This window comes from Mesoplodon bidens, assembly GCF_964165515.1.
Source record: "Mesoplodon bidens genome assembly, chromosome: 15".
NCBI classification, from domain to species: Eukaryota; Metazoa; Chordata; class Mammalia; order Artiodactyla; family Ziphiidae; genus Mesoplodon; species Mesoplodon bidens.
In genome coordinates, this window is record NC_138171.1 from 36,917,821 (window position 1) to 36,927,820 (window position 10,000).

Genomic DNA, 10,000 nt, shown 5'->3' on the forward strand with positions numbered 1-10,000 from the left:
GACCTTGGACAAGTCCGCATACTTCTCTTAGCCTGAGCCTCTACATCTGTGAAACGGGATAGTAACCTGCCTTTCAAGGTCATCACAGGATTAAGGGAGATGATGCATATAGAGCACTTGGCGCAGTGCCTTGCACGTAGTAGGTGCTCCATAAATGGAGTTGACTGAGGATTATTTGTCCCAGAGCTGTGGGGACAGAGGGTCTAGTCGTCCCAGGCTCCCTGCTTTTTTCTACCCTAGACCCCTCCCAGGTCAGCGTGGTTCCGGGTCAGGAATCACCTGGACCTCTCCCCTCTGCTCTCCCAGGAGGCAAAGGCTGAGGAGAGGGAGGCTGGTATCCAAATCATCCACTCCCTGCAGATGTGGCAGCACCTGCCAACTTAAGGCCACACAGGAGGCCTGGCTGGCTAAAAGTCAAGGGCTTGGGCAGGGGAAGCGGGTAGGCAGGGCAGGGCTGCCTGTCTCAGCGCCGCAGCCTACTGGCTCCGCTGCTTCCCAAGCCGATCTGGCTCCCTCATTGCCACTTCACTCTTCGGGAAGGATGTGCCAAATTCATTTTTGCTTGGGGACTTCCTTTGGTTGCCCTCCGGGGCTGGGGTGGGGGGGAGGGGACAATGCATTTCTTGTTTTTTTTTAATTTGGCTGCGTCGGGTCTTCACTGCTGCACACGGGCTTTCTACAGTTGCGGCGAGCTGGAGCTACTCTAAGTTGCAGTGCACGGGCTTCTCATTGCCGTGGCTTCTTTTGTTGCAGAGCACGGGCTCTAGGTGCGTGGGCTTCAGTAGTTGTGGCGCGTGGGCTCAGTAGTTGTGGCTCATGGGCTGTAGAGAGCAGGCTCAGTAGTTGTGGCGCACAGGCTTAGTTGCTCCGCGGCATGTGGGATCTTCCTGGCCCAGGGCTCGAACCCGTGTCCCCTGCATTGGCAGGCGGACGCTTAACCACTACGCCACCGGGGAAGTCCCGACAATGCATTTTAAAAGAGGGTCCCGGCGTTGAAAATGTTTCATTCTGCCTGTCTTTGCCCAGATCTGGCATTTCCTAGGTAATTACTTCCTCAGTCATTAATTTGATCTTCACCACAGTTTTGAGGCGGGTGGGTGGCCTTACTATTCCCATTTGACAGATGAGGAAACAGAACAGGGAGAAGGGAGGATTCAAAGCTCCAAACCCATCTAGGGGCAGAGCCGTGCTCTGTCCACCTCGAGCATCCTCATGGGAAGGGGCATGGGTAGGATGTGGGGGGATGTCTGGGGCCGGAGCTGGAGCATCACGTCACAAAGGCTGGGGGCGCTGTCCCCACCCCCAAGGTGGTTGCCGGCTGCACGTGGAGGCTGCCCAGGAAGATGACTCTGAAGGCAGCGTCAATCACCAGTGAATTAGCCGCCATCCATCAATATTAAGGAAGGGATTTCTTTTTAACAGGGCCAAAGAGTGTGTGTTCCTGTGACTAGTGGGCATATTTGTCAAATGCCTGAGAAGCTGGTAAATAAATGCGAATGACCCAGCGTTTCTAGGAATGGATATTAATGGCTGGATTTTATAACAGAGCAAAGGTCTCTAGTGTTTGTGGAGCACTTTCTGGGGATTGGCTCCACGTGCGGGAGCCCTGCATGTCCCTTAGTCCACAGGACACTTGGAACAACTCCCCCCATCCTTTAAAAAATTTTTTTTAACTTTTTATTCTTATTTTTATTTATTTATTTATCCCCACCACCACCACCACCACCCCCCGCCCCGGCTTGCGAGATCTTAGTTCCCCAAACAGGGATGGAAACCTGGGCCCTCAGCAGTGAAAGCGTGGAGTCCTAACCATTGGACGGCCAAGGAGTTCCCAGAACAACTCCTTATTTAACAGGCCACTAGCTGTGACTTGCCCAAGGTCACAGGCCAGGGCTGGAAGCCCGGATTGCTGGGCTCCAGAGTGGCTGTGCCCTCTACCGACCGCGCAGCCGCTAAGAGATGGGGAGGAGAGGTGGATGGTAACTTGAGAGCTAGCTTTGTGGGAGACTCCAGTCTAAGGACCACTTGGAGTGAGAGCTTGGGTGGGGGAAGGGCCCCTGACAGAACAGCTGGAGGTCTGATGGGTGCTTCCTAGAGAGGCTTCCTAGAGAGGCGTAAGTCCTTGATGCCAGGGGACGGACACTAAGGACACGGCCAAATGCCGTCCCCCTCCACCTGAGGCTGCCCTCGTCGGATAATAAGCCTCCCAGTGCAGGGGGAGATTCAACCGGCGGAGTGGGGCCATTGGGGAGGGAAGGCCCCTGAAAGGTTGGGGCTCTGTGAGGGGGAGGCCTTTCCGAAGGGGAAGGTTCAGTGAAGAGGAAGGGACTTAGGATGGGGGCGGGGCTTTGTGAGAGGGAGGGGGCGGGGCCCTGTGACGGGGAAGGGGCGGGGCTCTGGGAGGGGAAAGGGGTGTTTTCCTAGAATGAAGCACAAAAGGCTGGTTCTCTACTGTCCCAGTAATCCTGTTTCCCAGCCACGCCCACACTCCCTCCACTTCTCGAGTCTCCCAATTCAGCAGGATCTGCAGGTTTAATTAAGGTCTGGGACTTTCTCTGCAGGAGGATACTCCATTCCCCACCCGCTACTCCACCCTGCCCCTGGGGATCTCATTTCCTTGGCCACATCCGCAGCTCATCAAACCTGTTTTCATTGCCAGCTAGAAGCCTCCTTTCTGTTTGTCTTCAGCAGCCTTCCACCCATCCATCCCTCTCTGCAGGGACCCTCCCCACCCCGACCTGGTCCCCACCTGGAGGTGAACACCAAGTCCCCGTGCCCCTTTCTTTTCCTACAAGCGGCCCTGCCTGGCAGCCTTGGCCCTGCCTTCCTGAGGGCCTTGGGTGGTGGTGACCATCTCTGTCTGAGCCTTAGTGTCTTCTGGGCTCCAAAGGGACAGTGAGCCTCGTCTTGGCTGCCTCTTAGGGAGCCCAGGAGGCCTGGATGAACAGACAAAGACGTGGTTTGGAAGGACTGCTGGACACAGGCTGTCTGTCCCCATGTGGCTCCAGGCCCTAGTGCACTGGGCATTTCTGATTTCTCAGCTCACTGACAGTGCAAGCCTGATGGGCAGGCCCTGCTCCCCACTTTGACTCCCTCAACAGCCGGCCCAGTAGTTTCAAAGTACTCAGGGCAGATGCAAAAGGGAGGCTTGGGAATACCAGCTTTCCTTGGAGCTGCACAGATGGGAATGGCTTTGTTCTCTGTTTCTTTGCCTCCAGCTCCACGTGTGAGGGCTGTCCTGTCTCCACTGGATTTTCAGGGGGAGGTCCCTAAATCCTTACTGATTAATGCACAACCCCTCCTTCTCAGCCTGACGAACTCCTACACGTCCTTCAAGGCCCATTCAAATGTCTTCTCTCATAATCTCCCCTCTGAGCTCCTGAAGCACTTGACCCTCTCCTGTCCTGTCCTATAACCATGATTCTAATCTGTCTTATGGTGGAGTTGGTTGTTAACATGTTTGTTTCCCTTCTGAGATGGGGAAGGAATAGGGGTTGGAAGGATGGTCTTTGAGGAAGTGACTCCGATTCGGCTCTGGGGTCCAGCGTTGCCCAGCACAGTGCCTGGCACACCTGTGTGCCCCTGTGACTGGTTCGGAACTAGATAGGGTGAAACCTAAGCTTCTGGGTGTGGCTGTTGGGTGGGATTTCTTTGCTGAAACCACAGGCAGCCCTCACACATAGTAGGGGCCCACTGTGCTTTCTTGCCTGGCTGCAGCATCTGCTTGGCAGAGACCAGGCAGCTCGATCCACCCATTTTATAGAAGGGGAAACTGAGGCCTTGATTTATCATTGATGTTTACAGGCTTCTCTCCTGCACTGGGCTGGATATTTCTGGAAGGCATGGACTGTGTCTCCTTGGCTTCTGCGAATCTGAGCCCAGGTAAGAGCTTGACATAGAGCAGGAGTTCAAGATGGCTTATTGGTAGACTAAACTAATAAATGAATGAAAGTTCGGCTGGGCTTGCAATGGTTCAGATTCTGACCTTACAGGCTCCCGGGTCCCAACGCTGGCTCCGCCCCGGCACCGCCCTTGGTTCCCTCCACGCCCCCAGTGCCCCGCCCCGGCTCCGCCCCCTTCCGACTCCGCCCCCTTCCGACTCACCCCTGCTCCTCCATCATCTCCTGCAGCTCCATGCACTTGAGCTCCACGCGCCGCTTGCGCTCGTGGTCCAGGATCTCGCGGTGCGCGCGCTTCACTAGGCCGGGCTCCGCGGCCCGCAGCTCCTCCTCCGCCCGCGGCCAGGCCCCCGACGAAGCGCCCGGCTGCGGAAAGCCGTTCGCCGCGTCGGGCGGGGACGGCATGCTGGCCGCCCCGTTGTTCACTGTGGAGGACATGGTGGCTGCTCCCGGAGCTGCTGGCCTCGGCCCTGCAGGGTAGACACAGACACCCGGCGGGATGGTCACTTCTCGGCCACCTGCTAAGCTCCTCTCGGCGCGGGTTAATCCTGGAGATTTAAAGGACCACTCACGGCTCTAATCCGCTTCCCCTCATGCTGCAGAGCCGGGCTGGTGGCAGGTTTGCACCTTTGGGTCACACCCCAGGGCATGAGGGGGAATCGGACGGACACTGGGCTTTCCCCATCTGTAAGGTGCGTGGATTCAGGCCGGACTAGATGGCCTCTAAGGAACCTTCTCATCTCCAGGGACCTAGTACCACTCAGGACAACCCCCTCTGCCTTGTACCAATGCCTGGCCCCTGCCTGCCTGGCCCCTGCCTGCACGCCTGCTGGCAGCTCCCCGGGCAACCAAGTCGGTCTCTGGGAAAATGTGTTGGTTTTATTCTTGTTTTTCCTTCAGGCTCACTCCCCAGTGCCCATTCTCCTGGCTCTGGCCCCTGGAGTCACAGACCACATGTGCTCCCCGCTCCCAGGCTCCTCTGGGACAGCCCTGCCGAGATGGGAAGGTGGAACCTTCTCCAGGCTCAACTCCATTCCCACCTCAGATGCAGTTTTCAGTTCCCACTTGGATTTGGATAACTTTTCCAAAGTCCATTCCAGGTAGGGGCCTGATTGAAGCCCACAGGACTGTCCCCTCCTTTGTTCTGGGAACACTGCTTCTGAGAATGTGACCAAAAGTGACACTGACATTAACTCTCCAGGCAGCCAAATCCTCCTGCCGGCGTGGGATGGGGTAGGAGTCAGCAGGTGAGGTGAGAAGCTGTGGCTTCATGCTAGACCCAAAGTAGAGGATGTGCCTGCATGCACCCCGTGCATGTAAACGCGCGCGCGCGCGCGCACGCACACACACACACACACACACACACACACACACACACACACACACACACACACACACACACACACACACACACACACACACACACACACACCGCCCCCCCCCCCCAAGGACTTCTCTTAGCAGAGGGGAGGCACCTCCTGAGCTATTTCCATTTCCTTTCTCCAAGGCTCTGCTAGTTGCTAAGCAACAGGGAGGCCTCCTTCCCAGGGAGTGGGATGGGAGGGAGGGAAGGGGTGGAGGGGGGTGAGAAGAGAAGGAACTGGGCCTGTCTGGACATCCCAGATGGGGCCCTCCTTCGGTACAACCCCCCCCCCAACACATACTCCCCTCACTGGCCTCAAAGTGCTGGGGGGTGAGGGGTGTCAGAGCCATGGAGTCTGAAAGGCAGAGAAGAGAGGGGGACTGTGAGAGGAAAAAGGCTCTGAAGGGGACAGTGACGGGAGGTGACACTGGTAATGAGAACACAAGCTCCTTTCATATGTCCATCCCCCCCCACGTCTGAGTTCTAGGTCAGGCTCCTCTACTCCTTGTTTTGTGACCCTGACGATGTCACTGCTCCTCTCTGAGCCTTTGTTCCCAACCTGTGCCTGGGAGCATCATCCAGATTCTTCAGAAGAGGAGGGCTCTTGGGGATTTACGGAACAAAGCTGTTCTTCTAACCCTGCTTCCCGTCTGTCCCTAGCCCAGCCCTGCACCCCAGCTCCACCAGGCCTTCTCCTAGGGTACCCCACAGGCATCACCCACTCACCAAGCCCCACACAAAGCTCTTGGATCCCTGCTTGCTACCTGCCTTGGCTCCAGTGCATAGCTTACGGCCTCCAGCCAGGGACACGCACGGAGCTTGGAGAACCCCATTGTCCTGGCCCACCACAGCTCACCAGCATCAAGTTTGGTCCCTCATTCCCTCTGCTCAACATTGCTCACATTTATCCACCTCCTCCTCTCTCATTACTGCCTCAGTTCAAGCCTCTCCCTCTGGTCCACTCTGGCCTCAGCATCCTGTCTGTCCCCCGCTCCCCGACCTCTTTCTGTTCATCTTCCATCAGCAACCTGGGAGATTGGTCCAGGAGCAAATCAGCAAATCATGCCCTGATTAACAGCCTCTAGTGGCTTCCTGTCACTCTGGCTTCAAGTTGTGACATGGCCTGTCTCCTGGACTAGCCGTCCCCCTGCTGCTCCTACACAGATTCTCCAACCCTCTTGCATCCAGGCCTTTCCCCCTGCTGCTCCCTTTCCCTGGGATGCTCTGCACCCGACTCCTGCATGACCTCAAAATCACTGCTCACAGGCCTCCCCACTTTCTGGAAGCCCCCCCTCCCCGCTCTGGCTGGTGTGACCCTCCTGGAGCTCTAGCCACTCACTGTGGGCACACAGGTCTGGCTCCCCCTGAGGGCTGAGGGCAGTTTAGCCTCAACTCCTAGGGCCAGCAAAGTGCCTGAAACATGTGGAGCCCAGCGCCCCGGGGTAGAAAAAGGAGGAGGCAAAAAGGGAGGTGGGACAGAGGAAGGCTGGGCAGTCCTTGATACAGCCTGCAAGACCCCTTTGCATTTTGCCTTACACTATCTTGCAACTTCATCCCGTGCCACACCTCATCCTGTAGCCAACATCCAGCCCCTCAGCCTGGGTCATCTGTCCCCAGACATGTGCTCTCACTCCTTTGTGCCTTTGCCCATGTGGTTCCCCTGTGCTGGAATTCCATTTCCTCTTCTCTCCACCTGGGGAACTCCGGCACAGGCTTCTGGGCCCAGCCCAAATGTCACCTCCTCTGGGAAGCCTTCCCTGCTTTTGAGGAAGAATGAGTCATTCCCTCCTTGTGCCCCCACAGCTTTTGTCCTCACCTCTTTAGATACTGAGGCTCAATTTATTGTTTGCATCTGACCACTGTTCTAGCCCTTTGAGTGAAGGGGACCATCCCTTCATTCTGGCTCCCAGAGCCTACCCAGCACCTGGCAACTCAGGAGATGCACTGAGGGTGTGGGGACAAAGTGCTTGGGTCCCAGCGAGAGCCCGTGGAGCCAGGTTCTGAGTAATGCTGCTCTGCATGCTTTCCCTCTGACGTGGGAGAGGCTCCCCAGCCTAGAACTTGGCCTGAGCTCCTTGAGGGCAGGGGAGGGGAAGCTGGTGGGAGCAGTTCTGAATGCACTCAGATCTCCAGACCCTGAGAAATCCTATCCCTGGCACTGGGAGAATGCCTGGGTAAGATGGCTAGGCTGCTGAAGGCAATCTTTCAGGAGTGAGTGAAGGAAAGGAGAGGAATGTGAAGACAGAGGGCAGATGCTGTCTGGATTTTCACTAGGACAGACGGTGGATTCTAGCAATTTCACCTGGTGATGGAGGGTGCCAGGCAGGAATCAGAGGCACATTATTGAAAGAATGACCCCTGAACCCCTAGAGGAGAGCCCAGGACCCTAAGAACAAGTCATTGCACACTGAGCCCACTTCTTTCCAAGTCTGGGTTGCTGGACCAGCAGACCAGGGAGTTAGTTACTGCGGGCACCGGAGTCTCTCTGTGGGGTATCTGATATTATCTATTACGGAATCCTTGTGAGATTTCTTAAGAAGAAAGAGACATTGTGCTGGTGGCAACTAACATTCTGTACTGTTTTATTTGGTGGATAGATTAACCTGTGCTCAAAGGGAGCCGATTAATGGGTCAATGTCACATTAGATGGGGGTGTCTAGTGGAAGACCACAGGGCTCTGTCCTCACCCACATCTGATCCCATATGTTCACCACTGACTGGATGGAACTCTGATAACCTGATGATCAGATTCACCGAGGACACCAATTGAGAAGGCTCATAAATTCAGAGTCAGAATCTGAAAGGACTCAACAGACTGACAAGATGGAAGGAGTCTAAGAAGGTGAAACAGGATAGTGAGAAATGCCACATCCTGAAGCTGGGTCCCAAATTAACTTTCTAAAATTGGAATGAGGTAGACATACTTTAGAAGCAGCATATTTAGGAAGGATTTAGGGGTTTTCAGTGGTCACAGGCTCAATTTGAGTCAGTATCATGATGTGGCTGCCAAAAGTACATGCCATCTTAGGCTACATCAACAAAAATATGTCTAGAATGGGGAGGTGATGATAAGAATATACAAGTGGTCAGAATCCCAATCTTCAGATACTTGAAGGATTGTAGAGGATTTAGGCCAAACCTGACTGAATCTGTTGGGAAGCTTGTTAGAAATAGGTTGGTTTGGGCTTCCCTGGTGGTGCAGTGGTTAAGAATCTGCCTGCCAATGCTAGGGGACACAGGTTCAAGCCCTGGTCTGGGAAGATCCCACATGCCGCAGAGCAACTAATCCCGTGAGCCACAACTACTGAGCCCGTGTGCCACAACTACTGAAGCCCGCATGCCTACAGCCCGTGCTCCGCAACGAGAAGCCACCACAATGAGAAGCCTGCACACCACAACGAAAGAGTAGCCCCCACTCGCCGCAACTAGAGAAAGCCCGCGCACAGCAACAAAGACCCAAAGCAGCCAAAAATAAATAAATAAATAAATATATTAAAAAAAAGAGAAGTAGGTTGGGTCGCCAGATTTGGCAAATAAAAATACAGGATGCACAGTTAAATTAATTTGAGTTTCATGAATTTCATATGTGGGACATCTTTATACTAAAAGAAAAATATTCATTGTTTATCTGAAATTCAAATTAAACTGGGTGTCTTGTATTTTATATGTGATTCCTACCTAGACCTACTGAATCAAAATCTCTGGGGGTGAAATTGTCAGTGTTCCCGAGGTGATTCTGATATAGACCATCTGTGGACCAGCAATTGGGAGCCGGTTCTACAGCAGCAGTTCTCAAATCTTATTAGGCAGCAGGGTCACCTGGAGGGCTTGTTAAACCATAGATGGCTATGGTCTACCCCTGCAATCTCTGATTCGGTAGATCTGGGGTGGGCTCTGAGAATTTGCATTTCTAACCATGAGAATTTGCATTTCTAACAAGTTTCACCTGTGCTGGACCTTGAACCACACTGAAGGGAGCAAACCCTAGCCAATCTGGGTGGTTCCAGAAGACAAAGCCAACACTCCTGCGGAGAAATCATCTTTTTTTTTTTTTTTTTTTTTTTTTTTTTTTTTTGCGGTACGCGGGCCTCTCACTGCCGTGGCCTCTCCCGTTACGGAGCACAGGCTCCGGACGCGCAGGCTCAGCGGCCATGGCTCACGGGCCCAGCCGCTCCACGGCATGTGGGATCCTCCCGGACTGGGGCACAAACCCGCGTCCCCTGCCTCCGCAAGCGGACTCCCAACCACTGCGCCACCAGGGAAGCCCGGAGAAGTCATCTTGAGTGGACTTCAGCTAAGTCCAAGGTAGGATTTTTTCCCCTAACAATCAAAACTTTAAAAAAACTAAGCAGTTCATCCCAGGATGAGTGAGTTCCCCATTACAGGAACTACTCAAATAGGAGATAAACTATTATATTCACTCAACAAGCACAACAGACACTTGCCCAGCATCTACTCACCCCCTCCCCCAGCAACAAATGCTGGAGATTTGGAGACAAGCAAGACCCCATCCTGACCCTCTGGCAGCTCACAGGCTGGTTTGGGAAACCAGTAGTTATCGCGGTGTAGTGTGATAAAAGAGAATTTGAGGAGTGTCTGCATCTCCGCCTGGTTGGTCAGGGCAGGCTTCCCAGAAGGGGTGAGAGGGGCTGGAGACAGGGACACCAGAGCAGCTGGACCCTGGTCAGGATTCAAGAAATATATGGACAGACTGGGCAGGACTGTTGGCGGACTGGGT

The 10,000-nt window shown here is 54.4% G+C and overlaps 1 protein-coding gene across 1 annotated transcript in view; it reads right to left on the minus strand.

The window, feature by feature from the left end:
- The window catches only part of SRRM3 (serine/arginine repetitive matrix 3), a gene marked incomplete at its 5' end in the record, with an annotated part of 32,886 nt that extends 28,549 nt beyond the window's left edge, over positions 1 to 4,337 (minus strand). The window contains one exon of the mRNA XM_081256105.1: positions 4,105 to 4,337. Coding sequence (XP_081112231.1) covers positions 4,105 to 4,337 — 233 coding nt within the window. The remainder of the gene's footprint in view (positions 1 to 4,104) is intronic.
- Positions 4,338 to 10,000: the final 5,663 nt, after the last annotated feature.